This window comes from Xyrauchen texanus, chromosome 33, assembly GCF_025860055.1.
Source record: "Xyrauchen texanus isolate HMW12.3.18 chromosome 33, RBS_HiC_50CHRs, whole genome shotgun sequence".
Classification (NCBI taxonomy): domain Eukaryota; kingdom Metazoa; phylum Chordata; class Actinopteri; order Cypriniformes; family Catostomidae; genus Xyrauchen; species Xyrauchen texanus.
In genome coordinates, this window is record NC_068308.1 from 19,392,212 (window position 1) to 19,413,337 (window position 21,126).

General features: G+C 36.7%; 1 protein-coding gene across 1 annotated transcript; it reads right to left on the bottom strand.

The window, feature by feature from the left end:
• Positions 1-30: 30 nt before the first annotated feature.
• On the bottom strand, positions 31-19,631 carry LOC127626949 (SH3 domain-binding protein 1-like). Its single transcript, XM_052103098.1, has 18 exons — positions 19,448-19,631; positions 17,907-17,949; positions 12,075-12,179; positions 10,176-10,252; positions 9,763-9,874; positions 9,604-9,680; positions 9,187-9,274; positions 8,726-8,794; positions 8,545-8,635; positions 7,151-7,287; positions 6,829-6,940; positions 6,369-6,450; positions 6,170-6,250; positions 4,937-5,050; positions 4,725-4,822; positions 3,212-3,350; positions 2,760-3,034; positions 31-299 (listed from the first exon to the last, which is right to left on the bottom strand). Exons 1-18 carry the CDS (start codon positions 19,492-19,494, stop codon positions 40-42), a joined length of 2,007 nt encoding a protein of 668 aa, XP_051959058.1. The 5' UTR covers positions 19,495-19,631; the 3' UTR covers positions 31-39.
• Positions 19,632-21,126: the final 1,495 nt, after the last annotated feature.

The following is a 21,126-nucleotide window of genomic DNA, read 5'->3' on the forward strand; positions in this document are numbered from 1 at the left end:
AAAGTGCATTTTCCAGTCATTAACTTGCCTTTCCAAGACTCACTGAGCTGAGGAGAGCTGCTTGTTCAGTGCTTGGGGTGGTTGGGGAGGAGGGATTTTGGGTCTTCTGCCTTGCGTTTTCTTTGGTGGTCCACCTTCAGGCAATGGTGGCAGCGGACCTTGGGTGGTTTCAGGCTTGGGTGAAGGTAGTAGATGTGTCTCAGAGACTCTAGGCAGGGGAACAGGGAAAGCTCCTGCCTGGCTCACAGGAGGGCCTTTGCTGAGGTTTGGTGACATGTGCTGAATGAAGGACCTCCTTGCTGTAATATTCAAAGAATAGAAAATTCAGTTTTCCCAACAATAATTCCTCACACAAATAGGTTTAAAATCCATAAACAACAGGGTTCAAAAATATCAGTAAATCTTAACATTTTAATTTTAACCTGAAAAAGTAATGAAGATCAAAGAGATATTTTGCCTCAAAATGATAATTTTCCCATAATTTACTCACCCTCATACCAGCACAAACTTGTATGACTTTCCTCTTTGGACAACAAATGAAGATATTTTGAAGGCTATATTATGTGTTTTTTGCAGGAAAAAGTATGCAAACCCTTTGGAATTACCTGCATTTATGTATAAATTTGTCTTAAAATCTGGTGTGATCTTCATCTGTTACAATAATCAACAAACATAATCTGTTTTAATTAATAACACACAAATGATTGTATTGTTCTTGTACATATTGAATACATCATTAAAACGTATGAGAACCCCTAAGCTAATGACGCCAACAAAAGATAATTAGAGCCAGGAGTTGGCAAACCTGGCATCCAATTAATGAAATGAGATTGGAGGTGTGGGTTAGAGCTACTCTGACTAATAAAAAGCACTCAAACATTTTGAGTTTGCTATTAACAAGAAGCACCTGCTGATGTGGACCATACCTTGCAAAAAAAGAGATCTCAGAAGACCTACGATCAGGAATTGTTGCTTTGCAAAAAGCTGGAAACAAATATATCTAGCTTAGATATTTATTTGTCTACAGTTGGACAAATTGTCTATAAATTGAGGATTTATATTTGATGATTTAATACAGTGGCTACTCTCCCTAAAAGTGGCCATCCAGCCAAGATGATTCAAAGCGCATACCACAGAATGCTCAATGTGGCACAAAAAGAACCCTAGAGTGACAGATAAAGAATTGAAGGAATCATTGTGACTGGTTAACATCTCTGTAATTGAGTCTACTATACAGAAAACATTAAACAGGCATGGTGTCCATGGCAGGACGCCACAAAGGAAGCCCCTGCTTTCCAACAAAAACATTGCTGTGTGCCTGAATTTTCCAAAGACCACCTTGACACTCCACAATGCTACTGGGATAATGTTTTGTGGACTGTATAATATACTGTTGAATTGTTTGCGAAGAACACGCATGTACGTATGGCGTAAAAAGGGCACAACATACCAACATGAAAGCATCATCCCAACGGTGAAGTACGGTTGGGGGAGCATTATGATTTGGACTGCTTTGCTTTGGGGTCTGGACTGCTTGCCATCATCATGGAAAAAATTAATTCCCAAGTGTATCAAGATATCCTACAGGATAATGTCAGGGTGGCTGTGCACCAGCTGAAACTCAGATGTTTAGGGTCATTGTCCTGCTGCTTCACCCAACTTCTACTAAGTAAATCCACAAAAGAATGGCTTCAAAAAAAGAAAATCCACCTTTTGGAGTGGCCCACTCAGAGCCCAGACAATGACCCAATAGAGATGTTATGGAATGACCTCTAGAGAGCCATTCACATCAGACATCCTAAGAATATGGTTGAGCTGAAGCAGTTGTGTAAGGAAGAATGGTCCAAAATTCCTTCTGAATGTTGTGCAGGTCTGATCCGCAGCAACCGGAAATGCTTGGATGAGATTATTGCTGATAAAGTTGGATCGACCAGTTGTTAAACACAAAGGTTCACTTGCTTTTTCCACAGCACTGTGAAAGTTTAATGTGATGTGTTCAATAAAGACATGACAGATTATAATGTTTTGTGTGTTGTTGGCTGAAGCACATTATGTTTGTCTGTACCTGTGACTGATGAAGATGAGATCACATTTTATGACTAATTAATGCAGAAAACCAACTAATTCCAAAGGGTTCACATACTTTTTCATGCTTCTGTAAGTCAATGGGATCCAAAACACTCTAAAAAGGACATCAAGGCAACATAAATATAATTCACAAACATTCACACTTCCTCTGCACGTGTGTCAAGTGCATAGAAGTGTGAATAAGCTTCTCTAATCCGCAGTGAAAAGGAGACTGTGGATGTCAAGATTTATAGTGAATAATGACTTAATTTTGATCTTTTGCTCACCAAAAGCGATCATAACGCTTCAGAAGACAGACATTTGACAAGGAGTCTTTAGGTCCTTTTGGAGCTTAAATTTTGAACTTCATTGGCTTACAATGTATGGACAAAACACATCATACATCCTTCCAAATAACTTAATTTGTGTTTCGCAGAAGAAAGAAAGTCAGATGAGTTTGAGAAGGCATGAGGGTGAGTAATATCCCATTAATAAAATGGACATTTTTATAGTAAATTTCTAAAGTGAACATACATTTTCGAGTTATGTTCAGCTCTAAAATATTTAACCAGCTGGAAATTGTGAGTGCAGTTTCTATAAAATTATTTGATAATCAATGACTGGAACAGGCATGGAAATATATTAAATAGATATTATATAAACAGTGTAGGGACCCTGAAATGAACACATACGTTTATAAGGACCAGTGATCTTCAGTATGGGCTCCTGGGACTGAGAAGCACACTCCTGATGCTCTGGTTGGCTGGAGCACAGTGTCTTAGCCTGGTTTTGGCTCTGTGACTGGGCGTAAACAGGAGTGTAACGGGGAAGAGGAGTGGGGATGTGATTCTGAGTAGGTGGGAGAGCAATTGGATCAGAATCATTGTTGTCCCACACAATAACGTCACGGTTCACCTGGGCAGTTTTAACAGCCAGTGTCACCCCAATGTCATCAGATGATCCTGAGCTGAAATAGGAAAAGAAGCATACCCAATTTAACACAATAAAATATGACCAAAAATAAAATAAAATTACACTTGTAATACAGACAAAAAATGTCTGCATTCAAATTAATTTATGGTTTTATATCTGGTTGGTTATTTAGTGAGAATCTTGACCATAGAAATTACTGGATGCTCAGTACCTGTCAGTTTTTGAGAGGGATGGTCGGCCAGAGAGGGAAGATGGAAAGACGCTGTCAGAAAGAGATCTCTGGGATACTGTTGAGATCACATCTTTCAAATCTGGGCTTGCAGGTGGCTCTGGCATCTCAAAATCCGTTTCTAAAAATAAACATTGGGTTACTCAGTTAGCGCAGGGATAGTGAACCCAAAAATGTCAATTCTGCAATAATTTACTCATCCTCATGTCGTTCCAAACACATATGCCTTCTTTTTTTCCATGGAACACAGGAGTTATATACAACAATGCTGTTTTCCATACAATGAAAGTGAATTGTGAGTACAGCTGATTAAGATTTCCATCAGCTTAGATTTTGGATTGTTCCTCACTCAAAGCTATAGACCTTTTTCACAGACTGTGATGATGCGTTTCCACCTTATTTAGCAGTGTAAATATCGCTATTTATTTTTATTGTAAATTTTTAAAACATTGAGTGTAAATTTATAACATTATGCTTTGTGTTATATTACCCTGGCATTAGTTGAGAGGGGGTTTCGTTTACAGCTGCTGAGAGAGTGACAGTAAATTTGGCATCTTCTCTCACATTGTACTGTCTTAATCCATCGCTCTATTTTTTTACTCTTCTGGAAAGTCATTCAAACGTATTAGTGGATTTTTTTCTTGGAGCAAAAGGTTAAGTGAAAATAATAATTGCTTTAATCTCCCATTCAACACTGTTGAAGTTTACCCTGCAATCTTTTACTTCCGTGTTCCAAAACCCGGAGTGTGAAAAAGGTCTTACGAAGACCTAAAATATAGTGCACAAGTGGGGACTGGGGTAGCTCAGTGAGTATTGATGCTAACTACCACCCCTGGAGTCGTGAGTTCGAATCCAGGGTGTGCTGAGTGACTCCAGCCAGGTCTCCTAAGCAACCAAATTGGCTCAGATGCTAGGGAGGGTAGAGTCACAAGAGGTAACCTCCTTGTGGTCGCGATTAGGGGTTCTCGCTCTAAATGGGGCACATGGTAAGTTGTGCGAGTATCACAGAGATTAGCATGAGCCTCCCATGCTGTGAGTCTCTGTGGTGTCATGCACAGCAAGCCACGTGATAAGATGCGCGAATTGACTGTCTCAGAAGTGTTGGCAATTGAGACTCGTCCTCTGCCACCCGGATTGAGGTGAGTATACATGCCACCACGAGGAAGTACTATGTAGAGGGTATTGGGCATTCCAAAATGGGAGAAAATGGGTACAAAAAAATATATATATATTTAGTGCACATGATGGATTTTTATTTTGTTCTGTATGTAAATGTCATTGTTTGGAAAAGAGCAGCTTGGTCTTTATGCCAACTTTCTAGTTTTTAAGTTCCATGTAAGAAGAAAAAACATTCTGATTTTAAACAACATGAACGTGAGTAAATAATTATACAATTTTCATTTTTGTGTGAACTGTCTTTTTCAGGAAATGTATTACTTTTCTCATGTCATTATAAACAGTGGTTTATCAGCATAAAATAATAACATTGCTGGACCTTCAGGGAAGAGGCTTTTGGAATACTGTATAAGTGGTTCTATGATAGTAACAACTTGTACTGAAGAAGCAGATGCCATGTCCAGCAAGGAAGTCTCTCTAAAATGGAAAAAGACAGAGGATAGTAATAGGATATTAAAAAGTTCTAATTGCAAAGTTGAAAAGTCCAGATGATCTTACAGTATGTGATTGGTATGTGTGTGCTAGACTGACCCCTCACAACGAGGCCACAGTAGATTAGGCCCAAGTACTATGGCAATGTTACTGGGTGTCATCTTATTCACCGCTTGCTGCTCTGACAAGTGTGACATAAATTGCACAAGGTACCTGACAGAAAGGTACAAAAGGGATAGAAAGACAGAGAGTAAAGGTGTGGTGTGAAAATGAACATTAAAGTTATAGTTAACATAATAATTGTAATTCTGTCATTATATACACTCACTCATATAGTGGAACACACAAAGAATAATGCCAGTTCATAGTGGCCATGTCTGTCAAGTTCCAAAAAGGACAAAAAAACACCATAAAAAGCACCATAAAGGTAGTCTAATGACTTGTGTGCTATACAGTATTGGGTAAGTTACTTAAAAATAGTACAAATTCAAAATAATGTCTATATTTCTTGAAGTCATACACTCAGCACCTCACATTTCTCCTTCAAAATGACTCTTTATGGGACCAGAATTTGTGTATTCTACATAAATAATATATTAGAAATAAATATAACCCTATAATGTACTTAAAAGTAATTAAATTAATTGGAAGTCAGTAATTGTAATCTGATTGCAAGAATGAAAAATGTAATGCACTGCACTACATTTTTTATTAAAAGTAATTAGATTACAGTAAATAATTACTTTGTAATTGGATCACACCCAACACTGGTGCTATATTCCAAGACTCTTAAAGCCATACAAAAGCTTTGTGTGAGGAACAGACAAAAATTTAAGTTGTTATTCAATGATTATCTCTGAAAAAACATTTGCGTCCACATTCAGATTAAAATAAGATGTGCCATACCAGTTTTGATGCCACTTACATCAAACACAATTTGTTCCTGTGTGTGTCATAATAGCACATGGGTACACTGGTTTGAATATGTGGAATAGAGAATGTTTGAGAGTTGTAGTGGAGGGTAAGATTATCAGGGAATTGCACATAAAATATGTGAAATATAGTGCATGAGTCCTTTGGACAAATGTAGTTGAGTTTAGTTATGTTTTTTTTTTTCTTTCTTTTTGAAGCTTGAGAGACTTGGTCACTATGAACTGTCATTATATGGGGAAAAAAACTGCATGAAAATTCTTTAAAAAATCTCCTTTTTTGTTCCAAAGAACGTATTTTTAGTGAAATACTTTAAAAGTTTGAGAGAGAGAGAGAGAGCGAGAGAGAGTGAGAAAGAGAGAGAGAGAGAGAGAGAGAGAGAGAGTTGACAAAGTAATGTACCTAAGGTTATTGTAGTTATCTGTGGGAAGTTTTTGCAACGCCACCCGCAGCTGTTTCAGTTTTTCATCTGTCTCTTTTTCTCTAACAACATAAGAGGTGACAAGACCATCAAAATATCTTCAAGCTTAGCATCTGAGGTTTCCCCCTCTTTAAAACACCATCAATAAGGAAATGAATAAGAAACAACCTTCAAACATACCCTGCAGCTTTGAACCAGTCATTGTATAGTTCAAATGTCATGAGAGGTTCAGGCAACTCTCTCAAGTAACACTTAAGCACTCCTGCAAATAAAGCACACTTTTTGAAATAAATAAATAACATTTTTATAATCTTTGTATTTAAAAGGTGTTTATGTTGCTCTGGCACCTAGTGGCGTAGATGTAGCAACACACGAATGCAGTTTGTTTTTATGATCAAAAGTTTTATTTTTACCAAATAAATGCACCATTTGACATTATTGACACATTATTAATTTACTCCATGAGCTGAAAGTGTCCAATAACAATAATATTTTATGTGTATTATATATATATATATATATATATATATATATATATATATATATATATATATATATATATATATATATCAAACAATACTGAGTGAACCTTTAAATTAATCTAATTAAAAAAGTTACTGCCACACTTGTGTCCTTTTACCTGCCACAGCATGAGGTTCAGAGCTGAAATCATTTTGGTCGACTGCCCCCGAATCCAGACAGCTCTTCAGTTTTTTCACAACAGACGCAGCTGCTGCTAGCCTGAACAACCCCTAGAAGATAGTTGTTAAGGCAGATAAGGAAGATGAGAGTCAAAAGGCAAAACAAAGTACATGACTGTAGGTAAAAAAGAAAAAGGGTTGTGATACTGAGCATGCAGATATGTGGGTGTGCATTTATTTGTGTGAGTGTGTAGGTGCAGAGGTGCATTTGTGGTCAATTGCATATACATAAGTGTGTGTGTGGGCAAAGCAAAACCTCACCTCTTCTCTGAGTCCTGTACGTAACAGCATGCTTACACACTCCTCAATGGGTACAGCAATCTTTCGCCCACATCTCTGAAGGTGAGAGAGCAGAGGCTCTCCAAATACCTTATTTTGTGATGTAGTCACTTGGAGTTCTATAATTCATGAGACAAATACACTCATGGGCATCTCTTAGTTAAAAAGTGGTGGGGACAGCGGGGGAGGTTGATGATGTCACAAAATGGCAAAGGTTTAGCTCATGAATGTTAATTAGGTTATGCACAGATAATTTAGCATGATCTTTTACTGTTTTGATAGAAAATATGTGATGTATTGTCCCGGAAATCAAGACTGTAGCAGAGTGTTTGCAGTCATTTTCAAGTTAAAACTGAAATGTGAACGATGGCATTAAAGGGATAGTTCACACAAAAATTATAATTATCTCATAATTTACTCACCCTCATGCTATCCCAGATGTGTATGACTTTCTTTCTTCTGCTGAACACAAATGAAGATTTTTTGAAGATTTCAAAATATCTGAGCTCTGCTGGTCCATTCAATGCAAGTGAATGGTGACCAGAACTTTGAAGGTCCAAAAAGTATATTAGGAACCATAAAAGTAATCCATTAGACTCAAGTAGTTATATCCATATCTTCAGAAGTAATGTGATAGGTGTGGGTGAAAAACAGATTCATATTTTTACTCTATTATCTCCACTTTCACTTTTCTTTTGTTTTTGGCGATTTGTATTCTTTGTGTATATTGCCTCCTACAGGGCAGGGAGGAGAATTTATAGTAAATATTTACTTATTGAACTGTTTCTCACCCACACCTATCATATCACTTAAGAAGAAATGGATTTAACCACTGGAGTCATATGGATTACTTTTATACTGCCTTTATCTGCTTTTTAGACCTTCAAAGTTCTGGCCACCATTTACTTGCATTCTATGAGCCTAAAGAGCTGAAATATTCTTCTAAAAATTGTTGTTTGTGTTCAGCAGAAGAAAGAAATTCATTCACATCTAGGATGGCTTGAAGGTGAATAAACGATGAGAGAATTTTCCTTTTTGGTGAACTATCCCTTTAATTCCTTCATCTGCCACTTTGGGTCCTGGGATTTTGTAGGTTAGAGGACAAATGTAGGGATCAGCATTAAATGAATGTCAAGTATAACACAATTTCCATTGCTGGATCCCCACATATTATAACACACACAAACAAACTGGAAACATCTGCTCAAGAACGCTTCCTCTGTACACTATTAGATACACCCATGACATTCGCCATTTCATGTGGTGGAGACAAAATCAACCAAGGCCAAAAGTGGTGGGGGTGATATCCCACCTGTCCCCACCATAAATTACGCTTATTTAGGTGTTTCAATCTCTGCTAAACACCCTCTGCTCACCTGTGTTGCTGTGGCTCTCTTTGAGCTCAGTTATATTTTTCTCCAGGAATTCATATGAGGCCTTGTGATATTCAGCTTGGACATCTAGTAGCTGTCAGAAAGTCTCAGTTAGAGTTCCATTTATATCTGTGCATTGTGCACAGTGTCCCCTATATAATGAAGACATACAATTGGTACTCACACGAATGAAGTAGCTGGCATACTCATCCTCTTTAGTGGCAAAATGATAGAGGTCTGCAGAGTACTGATCCTGCAAGAAAGAAAATATATTATTTGATTTATATCCTATACATCCCATAAAAACAACGTTCTGATTGAATCACAAATTTTATGTTGGATTAGCAAACTCTTTCTTAAATGTTTGTTTAGCTGACATCTTTTTTTCACTACACATTACTTGCTTTAATATGCTTGGCCCTTTGATTCACAGGAATGACAGCAAAGAGGTGATAGGAAATGGTGGGGTGAAGAGGGGGCAATTGAACAAATAGATTTCCATAGGCTCAATGTGTCGGAGCATGTGCACTAACCACTATGCCACAGCACCACTGTAGAACTTAATTTTGAGTCTAATATTTCTAGCTGGAAAGATCAATTAGCTGGACCTAGCATTAAAAGGTACAGCGTTCAGGCTTGTTTAACCTTGATAGACTCAAGTCTTCTCCAGGCCTCCTCTAAATCTTCTCTTAGGCCATCCTGCTTGGTCTGTGGACCTGTGCTGGTTTGAGATCTAAAAATAAAAGTGCACAAAGGGGAAATACAATATGCACAGATTGTAAACACTTTACATAACACTGAAGCACAATTACATGATTCCTTCTGAACAAAAGATGCATAATGTGATGTATGTTAGAAAGAGTTCGCCAAAAAAAGAAAATCAAATAGGCAACACATCAATAACATCAAACCTCACTGGGTTTTTGACATAACATCCTGACATTTGGTAAGGAAACCCGCAAGAATACATTATTTCTTCACTTTGGAATTTTGAAAGTGTTTGGAATGTTGACAAAAATCAGTCATTGACTGGCTGTGGTGTGAAACTGATCAAATATTCACCTTGTGCGAGCATTATTCCAGTCTGTTGTAAGTTTAGCAAACTGTTTCTTGTTTTTCAAGATCTCTGGGAGGTCTTCCTGCATGGATTACATTGGTAAAGATCAGGAATAATGTCTGTTTCAGTTAATATGTTAGGTTTGGGAGTTAGAAAGGAGCTACCTCACTGAGCTTATTAAGAGGCACTAGAACTTCTTTCTCCAACTTCATCTCAAAGTCAGCCAAAGTCCGCGCCAGAAAATTCTGCATGAAGCAGCACATTTCCAGAACTTTTCTGCAGGAAGGCAAGACCTGGTGTGCTTAGAAACTTTTTATTTATTATTAAAAAAACGTTATTATTATTCACAAGAGTGCATTTTCAAGGCAGATGTGCTATATAGTGTTATTTAGACTTGAAAGCCTTACAATACTTTCTCCTATCCCAGCTAAATATGCAGAGACAAATATAAGTAAGCCATCCATCACTAATGACTCAGAAATGACATAATTCAGCATTAACTCTGCTGGCATGACATTTTCTTTTACATGTATCATGATCATAATCATCCACAGTTTGTGTTAATTAAAATACTTACCTAATAGAAGATTCACCATCAAAATCTTTAAAACTCTCTGCCATACTGACAGACAGCATCATGAGGGGTAACTTTTTCTGTAAATGAGGAAAAGTATAATATGAGAAAAGTGAGTGATGAAAATCAGGAAGTCCTATGTGCCAATGCACGTTTTCAGATACTTCCACTTTTCTGTTATTTGTTTATGCTAGTTTACATAAGTATCATAACTAAGGAACAATAAACCAAAATGTGTCATTTAATGTTTCTCTTTTCAAAGATACAAGATATGTATGGAGCCAGAATGATCTCAAAAATAATATATTTTCAAAATACAATTCATAAATGCACAGCACAATTCACTTTCACAAAATCCGATTCATAAATTCAAAATACAATTCATAAATATACAAGTGAGGGCACAAATATTCCCCCAATTGTCCACACAAATACGTCTCACTTTCAAAACGTGTATTTATCAAGTTCTTGAATTAACATTTGTGAATGTTGTTATGTTCATTTATGGATCGTTCAATCTACATTAATGCTTTAGATTTGTGTATGGCTTTTTTGAGAATTTCCAGCCAGGTTTCCATTGACACATTGAGCTTTTAATCCCCCAATCACTGCAAGCCTTGCTGAACTCTGGTGGATATTGTTTATCATTGGTTATTCATTATTCCTATGCAACAATGGGGAGAAATATCCAATAGATTTGGCTATTTTAACAACAAAACATGACAAAAAGCTGTTGTGTCATTTTAAAAACTAAATTTGCACTTCAGACAAATCCCCAAAAACATGCAAATAATTTTTTATTGCCTTTCAACCTTCAAAATAGGATCCTAAAGAAGAGTGCTGTGGCTTTAAGCTGTTGAGACATACAGTTCAGTAGTCTCATTACAGAAGTTTACTTTTATGATTTTCATGTTAATGTTTTGTTATATAATTGGGATCCACAACATTTAACTGCTTTGTTTACATCATATACATGTTTATTTATATCTTTTAATATTATTATTAAAGCATCATTAATGATATTTAAAAAATATTTAAGAGGTGAAACCTGTGATATGGCTGATGCGATTACAATGAAAGACCTTTAATTATTTTAATTTGACAGTTTACAGCCTCAGCGGACAATGCAAGAAGGCTTAAACTTTGGTAAGGTTAAAATAAACAAAAGTTTTCAAGTGCTTTTTTGAATATGCCCCTCGTCTGCTAATGTTCAAATAGTCAGATAGTCCCACCCTCAACTCACATCTTTAGTTGAGTAGTGTGGTTTGCGGCGGGTCTATTGTGTCACTCAAAACAAACTTATAGTTGTCTCTGCATATAAAGCTGGGATAGAGGAAAGTATTTTAACACTGAAAAAGTTACATGATTCAGCTTTAATTTATGAATCAACTATAAGTAACCCCTTTATAGGTTGGTTTCACCTAATTGTGTAACACTGTGTGTCTGTTTGCTTGAGTGACCCGTCTAGTCCTAAACACCAACATTAGCTGAACCAATGGTGTGAGTTTAGGGTGGGACTATCTGTTTGTACAACCAATGAAATATAGTAGAGTTTTCTGAATCTGTTTGAAAACAGTGATAATGTACATTTCCTCTGAATAATAAGAATAAAATTAAGGTATGTAGTTTGCACTCCTGAAAAGCTGAGAAGCCGCTCCTGTTGTATAACGCATATCCAGATTTCAAACACTGACCAAGCAAAAACTTCAGAAGGCAATTTCACCTATTCTCCATCTTCTAGTCCATGTAGAAGATCTTCATAGCCACATAATTTCATCATATAACCATTTAATTTGTCTTATTGAACGTTACTCATTTCTCATAAACAGGGCCTGGTAATCTGCTTCAAAATCTGTGCCAACACATTTACAATCCACATGATTAAATAAGAGGTTAGCTTACCATCCGTCTCTCTGAGTCCAGTCCCTGCTGACTCTGCAGGCAGCCAACCAACTTCTTATGGATGATCTGGGCAGCTCTTCTGGCTGGCTCCACACGCTGTTCCACCTTAAAGAAAAAAGACATTTATCCATGTTCTGTATTTGTACTGTAAGCACAGATTATGCAGTCATTAGCAGTAAAAGCTGAAGTCTGTCACTTTTTTGATGTTTAAATATTTTCGCCTAGCTTAATATGCAGAGACAACTATAATGCCCTGAAAAGGCAAAACGCAATAGTTCCTGCATTTTGCCCTTGTAGAGTGGTATAGGTAAGCCATTTGTAGGTTGATAACATTGCTCTCATTGTTTGAGCACACTGACCGCTGGACTCATCCTGACCTTACACCGATTATGTTTTGTAAGTCGACATTGTGTGGTCATGTAAATGCTTAGGGCATAACATAAACTATTTGTTATGATCTTGAATGATTTTACTGTTTGCAAGTTGATTTACATCAATTTTATTGTAGATTTTGTTGTTACATTTGGTAACTTGTTTTGTGAAGTCTGAAATTAAATTCTCCTCAAAATTACCTGTTCATAATACAAATCAAATTATCTGTTGATTATAACCGTCATCGTGTTTCATACACTAAGTGTTGAGGTCTGCGTGTGCAGCTCTGGATCATGTTTCTATCGCCATCAGTGCAAGGTGATTTTGTCTATCCGACTGCATTAAGCTTCCCTGTGGAAGGCTTCCGTGTATCAAATGGGACACATTTTACATAAAAAATTTTTTAAAAGCATTGAAGTGCCCTTACACTTTTAAAAGCATGGCTTTATTCAGTGCTGCATTGCTTGAGATAAATGTACAAACAAAAGTGAGTAAAATGTATTTGAAAAAGAACATTGCAAAGTAAACTCTACTTGAGAAGTTGTACACTGTAAACACTAAAGTTGTCATTACTGGAAATATCACGTTGTCTTAATTAAGTATTACTTGAAATGTCAGTACTCAAATATTTAAGTTCACTGAAATTATTTGTCTTAGAAAATCCACAGATTTAAGATTTTACATGCAGGGGCTTAAATAGTTGATATTAAGAATTCATAGATATTTTAGCTCTTTTATTTTATTATTTATGTTGTTTTTTTTGCAAAAAGTTGTTTCATGTGATGTCCCCATTAGGGTGGTCTGTGTCCCATTTGGTCAAGTTGGACCCTGTTAACACTATTGCAGTTCTCCTTGTGCATGTGCAACTGAAGTACAGCTGTCTGTGCATTTCTGAGGAGAATTATGATTATAATGACTGAACTACAATCAGTTCGTATCATTTGTATTTTTTTTGATCTAAAATTGAATCAATTACATTAAAATGATTAACAACAGTAGAAACGGAGTTCCACGTGACGCAATGCAAAGAAAAAATTAAAAATCCTCAGGCTCTGGAGACATTAAAAGACACTTACGTGCTCAAACTGATACCTAATACAGGGCCACATGTCAGGGACTCGGTTTGGACGGTGCGGTGAGAGAAATCCAGGGGCAACTGGCGAGCATGTCTGTGATGCTGATAAAAGTTGTTGCTGACTTATAGGATCTTGCTGTAATAAGTCAATCTATTATGCCGATGGAAACAAAATTCTCTGTTACAAGAATCAGGGTGATCAAGAATAGGATTGATTATCTTGTGTCAAATCTACTCGACATAACAGGCAGCAAAACATTTACGTGCCCACAACAAGCAATGTCTTTCATAAAATCGATGGACTGAGGAAGTCATAGTGTGTTTCTCACGTTACCCCATGTTGCTTGTCTCACTGAATATACACTCGACCGTCCGAGGAAACTGGACACCTGTTTTGTTTCTTTTTGTGCTGGTTCCGCAAGTGGCTGGAATTTGTTTTGTGGAGGAACACACCTTTGATACAGTTTTGTTAATGAATCTTAATGTTCTTTGTGTTTATTCTGCCTATTAGCTAGAGTTTGTTGTATATATTATTTTCTGTTATGTAATTTTGTCTCACAGAATTTATATAGAAACACCAGACTTTTATACAGTTTCTATACTGATGGCAAAGTTGTCCTGGGGACTCTCGTAGGCGTGCATGCACTTTTTGAGTTTAGAGGGATGGACACCGGTTGCCACTGTTGTGTATGGGGTTAAAATTTGGGGTCTGACTGTTGCAATAATTTGATATAGTGTTTCTTTAATAAACGTATCTTTCCCCGATGGAAGATGAAAAATTTGGTAAGATATGGGGTGGACATGTTTTCTTTAGTGCTGGCTAAAGTAAGAGCAGGGGAGTCATTATATTGTTACATAAACATCTACAATTGAAATATCTCAAACAGATTAAAGATCAATTAGGAAGAGTCATTATTGTTTTAGCAGATATTCAGAGGCAAAGTTTATTTTTGGCTAATATTTACACACCTAATGCTGATGATCAGGGCTTTTTTGTAGATCTTGAAGGAATGTTGCAAGCCGCTGGCACCCCTCATGTTGTTATATTGGGTGGAGACTTTAATCTATTGATGGACTCAGTCCTTGATCATAGTAAAGCAAAAGTGTGCAAGCCCCCCAGAGAAACACTGATGCTTAACAGGATGTGTATATATCTTGGTCTCCCAGATATTTGGAAACTTTTAAACCCATATGGTAGGGACTCTAAAAAATGTTATCAGTCCATAAGATTTATTATAGAATATTATGTATTTTCTTGATATCTAAGTCCCTCATTTCATCTGTTGTTGATTGCTCATCAAACATTTCAGTCTTAGATCACACCCTGGTGAGTTTAGAGGTGTTGCCACATACAGAGAAAAAGAAATGATATAGTTGGCACTTGTAATGTATCCCTTTTACAAAATCCTGATTTCCAACAAATGTTAAAGGCTGAAATCAATGTTTATATGGAGACCAACTGGTCCTCAGTATCCTCTGTGGGCGTGGCTTGGGAGGCACTTAAGGCGGTTTTTAGGGGCCGGATCATGTAGGATGCCTCAATCACCAAAAAATCCAAAGCAAGAGAAGGGAAGGGAATATTAAAAATGCAGAGGCAGAGTTGAAGCACCGAATGTTGTCTGATGGCCTCAGAGAATTGACCCGAATGAAATACAGATATAATACTATTTTGTCACCGAAGGTGGAGTTTTGGCTATTCAGGGCAGGACAGTCATACATTGAGTTGGGAAACACAGCAGGGAAACTTTTGGTTAGATATATAAAGCAGAGAGAGTAATTTTCTGCCATTCCCTCGGTTCCCTCATTTACCTCAACCATTGATATTAATAATGCATTTAAAGAATTATATCTTGATCTTTATTGTTCCACATCTTCGTCTACTGATGAAGATATTAGAAACATTGTGAAACCATTAGAGCTCCCTAAATTGACGACTGAGCAAAAAAATTCTCTTGATTCTGAGATAACCTTGGAGGAGCTAGATAAGGTAATTAAGGCCTTGCCTTCAGGCAAGTCTCTGGGGTCAGACGGCTTTGCCGCACAGATTTTTAGATCTTATGCTACAGAACTGGCTCCACTTTTGTTAGAAATGTATACAAAATCAGTAAAGAATCAGTCTGATTCTTAAAAAGGACAAAGATCCAAGTGAGTGTAAGAGTTACTGTCCAAATTCCCTGATCCAGCTAGATGTAAAAATGTTGTCAAATATTTTGGCTAACCGATTAAGTAAAGTTAAGGCATCTCAGATTTGCAGATTATATTTTATTATTTGTCTCCGACCCCATTAGATCTATGCCTTGCCTGCACAGAATTATTAAATTATTTTCCAAGCTCTAAGGATACAGAGTGAATTGGTCTAAATCCGAAGCTTTGGCTCTGACAGCGTACTGCCCAGTAACGTCTTTTCAGCTGGGTGCTTTCCATTGGCCCAAACAGGGCATTAAATATTTGGGCATTTTATTCCCAGCAAATCTGTGTTAAGTGTTTGTAAGTTAAGTGTTAAATTTGACTCCTTTATAAAACTTTTTTCGAGCAATGTGGGCAGGTGGGCTTCATTACATTTATCAATGATTGGGAAGGTTAATGTTATTAAAATGATTTGTATTTCAAAATTCAACTACCTGCTACAATCTCTCTCTGTAGATGTTCCCCTCTCTTATTTAAAACAATTTGATAGCATTGCGAATTACTTCATTTGGAATTGTAAACGTCCCAGATTACACTTCAATAAGTTACATAGGCCAGTTGACAGAGGTGGGCTAGGTCTACCCAAGAGTTTGTTTTATTATATGCTTTCGGTCTCAGACATTTGGCTTATTGGTCGCTTCCACCTGAGAGAGCCCCTCCCTGGTTTTGTATTGAACAGGAAGTATTTGCCCCTATTTTCCCACTGCAAAGCCTTTCTATTAAACTAACCAGAGAAGTTAAGTCACACCCCGTTATATCGTATTTACACGCAGTATGGACAAAAGTGTCCAGAATGTTTAATTTGGACAATTATTTAAATATTTAAATAGAGTGCTGAGATTGTTTGAAAATTTGGTCCAACATGTGCCACCTGCTCTGTGCTATATTTGGGAATAGCATAAACACCTCTAAAAGGGCAGATACTCTAGAAGTGGTGATTACTGCTTTTGGAAAAGGTCATGAGGCATCAGTGTATTACTCCCTGTTAATCTAGTGTCTGGGGGATGGAGCTTAAACTTCTTTCAAGAGATTTTGGGAGAAAGATTTAAACTTGTTATTGGAGGAGGGAGTGTGGGCTAGGATTCTAAAAAATGTCAAGTCTACATCTAGAGACTCAAGGGTGCGTCTGATGCAATTTAAGATTTTGCATTGATTATATTGGACACACTCTAGATTATATAGACTTGGTCTTAAAGACACACTCAACTGCTGGCGATGCCAATTAGAAAACAGAGACACAACCCATGTGTAGAGGATTCAACAATAAGGAAGTGGGAAGCAGGGTGGCAATCCAAGTAAATCAAGCTTTAAATAATTTATAAAACTGATTCCGTATTTTATGTTGTGTTTAGCTCTTTTGTGGATGGAATTAATAAAAAATTTCAATAACAAAAAAAAAAAAACTGTTGAAACAACAATATTTAAATAGCAAATCTGAGTTAAGGCTACTTGCATCTAGATAACTCAACTTAAATAGTTAATTTTTACACTACTTGAACACCAAGTTAATTGAACTGAAATACTCAAGTTTTGGAAACCCCATTGCTCAATGGAATTGAGGGAACAGGTTTACTCAATCAAATGAGTGCAGTGAACTTATTATGGTTTTCAGTGTACAGGTAATTAAAGCCACCAAGAATTTTGTGGCCTTTACTTGAAAATATGGTCTGTTAAATTTACTAACAGTTTCTGTGTATGAATTGTTTCCTTGGTTTTTAAATAAACCTCACTCCAAATTGTTTTTGGTGTATCTGTTTGATGACCACCGGCAGTCAGGGGAGTGTTCAGAAAACCTATCTGAAAAATAATCTTTATTTTTGCAGTTCTGTTTAGTGATGCCACTAAAGCAGAAATTACACACGTCAGCCTTAAATCTGAAGTATTTCTCTTTTTTGGTGTTAAGATTTTCTCCAATCACAATATGCAGAGACAACTATGTCATTAGTTTTGTTAGTTATCTTGTTTTGAAAACTGCAAACACTGTCTCTGTGGTGCTATGAAAACTCCTCTGTTTGTTTTGAGTAAACCGTCTCAAGACCAATGGTGTGAGTTGGAGGTGGTACTATCTGTTTGTCTGCTCAAATATTTTTAGAAACCTCTTTTGAAAACAATGTTTGACTTTCAAATTTCGTTTGGTGGCGCAGAAATTACACACTTCAGCTTTAAGGTTTAACGTTGTAGTGCTGAAAATAACTAACCAAAACCAGATCCTCTGAGAGAAGGTCAGTTGCATCTTGAGACCTACAGTCCAGAAACACAACACTCACAGATTACTGACACATTGTAGACAGTAACTTCAATCTAGTGCTAAAAAGAAAATTGCAAAATTCCTGTTCTTAAATAAAATTTTACTAATAAAAAGACTGTTCTTATATAATCAGATTGTAATATTTCAAATAATTGTTATGAAAATTAAACATTCAATTCACACAAAAGCCAAGAATTTTACACAGCATTAGTTTAACTAATGAGGGACAGCTTGCTGCTTTACTGTGACCAAAGCGGCCAAAACTAAAATTAGAGAGCAAAAAGCCGCTGTAGGAAACAGACCAGAGTAGAGGGGAAGTGGACCGTAAGCGGAAGCACAAAACCATTTTACATTTTACTATCGCTCTTTTAAACACTTTAACATAGCAGTCAATTGTGTAATTTCTGATTTGTTCAATTATAAGAATAATACAATCCAAATAATCATTTTAACTCTAGTCTGTAAAATAATCACAGAGAAGGATAATATAATTTAACTTCTATCAAATCTTTGTTTTAGCTGTGTCTGTTTTAGTGTCTTGAAAGTCAAATGTTAGTCTACAAGAGAATAAAATTACTTTATTCATATACAATCCACAGTTAATATATTAATATGTCTACGTGGTTGTGGCCTTTCTATATATTTGGCTTTCACAATTCAATTCTGCTTGGTATTTCATCACTAGTTTCATTCTAATATGAATCTAGAACTTGAACTAGCATATGTCATATATGAATTTTTTTTACTTTAAAGGTCACATAAATAGTCTCAGCAACAAGGTATTGTCTTTGCTTAAGGTCTGGAACTAAGAAGTCTATAAATATACAGCTAACGTCATATCAGGGTGGGTTGCAAATCTAGCATCTTGTGCTGTGCAACCTGCAGATGTCCCCTTTATCATCAGCAACTAAGACGTGACACCTTTATTCACAACTTCTTTCACCTAATCACAAGAGTTAACTTTTATCTAAATATCCCTGAAATAGCTTCTCAAAGAACATACAATACTTTAAACCTAATACTGGTATGCGTTGTTTGTATGGCATTTTCTTTTAGCAACCAAACACCAACCCTAGTCATTTCTTTGGGTTAAAACAATGGAAAGGCAGAGAGAAATGTAACTGTCACTCTCAAGTATGAGAGAAGTGCTCAGGCTTTTCTGTCAGATGAACTTGATTTGACACACCAATTCACCAATTAATTCTAATGTCATCAGAACTTGCTCTTAACCAAACAGACTGTGTAACAAGCCATCTTCTTCATTTCAGACAATGCAAATGCTATGAGTCACATACAACAATAAATAATAACAGGTGAGCCATAGAATATAGGAATCAATACAGCTGTTCTGCATTGTCCAGAAAAACACTATGTATCTATAAAACCAAACATGTTCAAATATTCCACTAATTGAATTTCCTGTATACACCATCACATGGTCACACATATAACACCACAAACAGTATGAAATCAACTGATGCTAGTACTTACTTCCCCCCATTTCCAAATTGCTTTAAGATATGAAACGGATTTAGCATGGTGATGAAGAATCTGTCGATTTTAAGTCCTTATATATGTAAACACAGATCAGTCGTATTGTAGCTTCATTTGATGGAAATATCGCTCTCTGAATTCAATAAACAGTCATTAAGACCTTAGTCAACAACACTCTCAACTTGACTGCATCACATTTGTGCACACACCTCATCGTCTCAGAGAAAGAGGAAGTTACCAAATGCATAAGAGGAAAGACATTTTCATATCACGCTGTGAAAGTCATGCAGTCCTCTCTGGCCACAGGAAAACTGAAGTAGATTTGCTTTTAATGCGTGCAACACAGAGCCTTCATTTGCAATCCAGTTAATTTGTTATCAGCTATCAATATTTGTCTGTCTATCAGTAGCTGAATCTGAGCAGACAATTTGAGGAATGATAGACCACAATAAAAACTAAAGTAATTGACCATACCAAATTGATCTTGTTGGAAATTACATTTTCACTAATCTGTAAATATAGCTTTTGATTATCCCTTAAATGCATGGGTGTTTTGCCAAACACTATTACACATTCAGGTCTTTAGAGACCCGGCATGTACAGTATATTTATCACAAATGGATTTACAAAATGCCCAGATACTGTCACATTTTCAAGACAATAGAAAATAATAGAACAGAATACAGTCTATTCTGATATATTTTTATGTTTAATTTTTAATATATAAAAGAGATTATGCAACAAATATAGAACAGGATTCATTACTAGCACACTGAAATTTCATGAGACGCAACTGCCTGTCAAACACATATTGAGCAACACATAACACATAATCTATATATAAGATACACAAGTATTTTCTCAGGCACTTTTTGAGTCTGACTAGATGCACAACTTGCATAATTTCTGTAGTACACCCAAATGACAAAAGTCACATCATATTGTTCATGTGTTACACTTGCTATATTTTACATCCACATTGCTTCTTCATCAAAAAGCAATTTCAAATGTAAATCAAGTCAATCACTGACACATCAGTGCCACCTTGTGTAACAAATAGTACATACACTGCCTGGAAAAACAAAAATTATATGAGCAGATACTTAAGAGCCTATGATTGGATCATTATTGCAGTGATTATTATGTTTCAGCTTGCAACAATTCTTTCATCCCTAACTGATGCAGTGTGTAGCTTCTCATTTCTTAAACAACCATGTTGGAAGACGTATCCCGTGGTTGTGGAAAAGATGTTTGTGACGAGGAGGAGGATGGGGCCAGGCTGTGAGGACACACGCCTGGTCCTGAATCAGGCTAATCAGACGAGCCGGAGGTGCCAGTTCGAGAGAGAACTGTGTGTCCACTGTTTGTGTGTCTATTTGTTTGTGTTTAAGTTGATTTGAGTTCATTTATGTTATTAAAACTTACGTTGATTGTTCAGCCAGTTCCCGCCTCCTCCTTGCCCACCTTTACCTGTTACATTGGTGCCGAAACCCGGGAAGGAGGAGGGATGCTCTGTCATGGAGGAGGGGTGTTGCCCTTCTGGCCGTGCCTACCGGCAGGTCTTCCCCACCATTCAGGAGCCCTGGGAGAAACGAGAGGAGGGAAAGGGGAGTGGGAAAGTGCAAGGCGGATCAACAGAGAGTGAGGAGAGAGAGAGAAAACTGGCTCGGACAGGC

Coding starts and splice junctions, on each gene's coding strand:
- LOC127626949 (XM_052103098.1), bottom strand. CDS start 19,494: ATGCTAAATCCGTTTCATATCTTAAAGCAATTTGGAAATGGGGGGAA. Junction 4,823..4,936: donor CTGTGGCCTCGTTGTGAGGG/GTCAGTCTAGCA, acceptor TTTCCATTTTAG/AGAGACTTCCTTGCTGGACA. Junction 3,351..4,724: donor CAAAAGCCTCTTCCCTGAAG/GTCCAGCAATGT, acceptor GTTTATTTTTAG/AAACGGATTTTGAGATGCCA.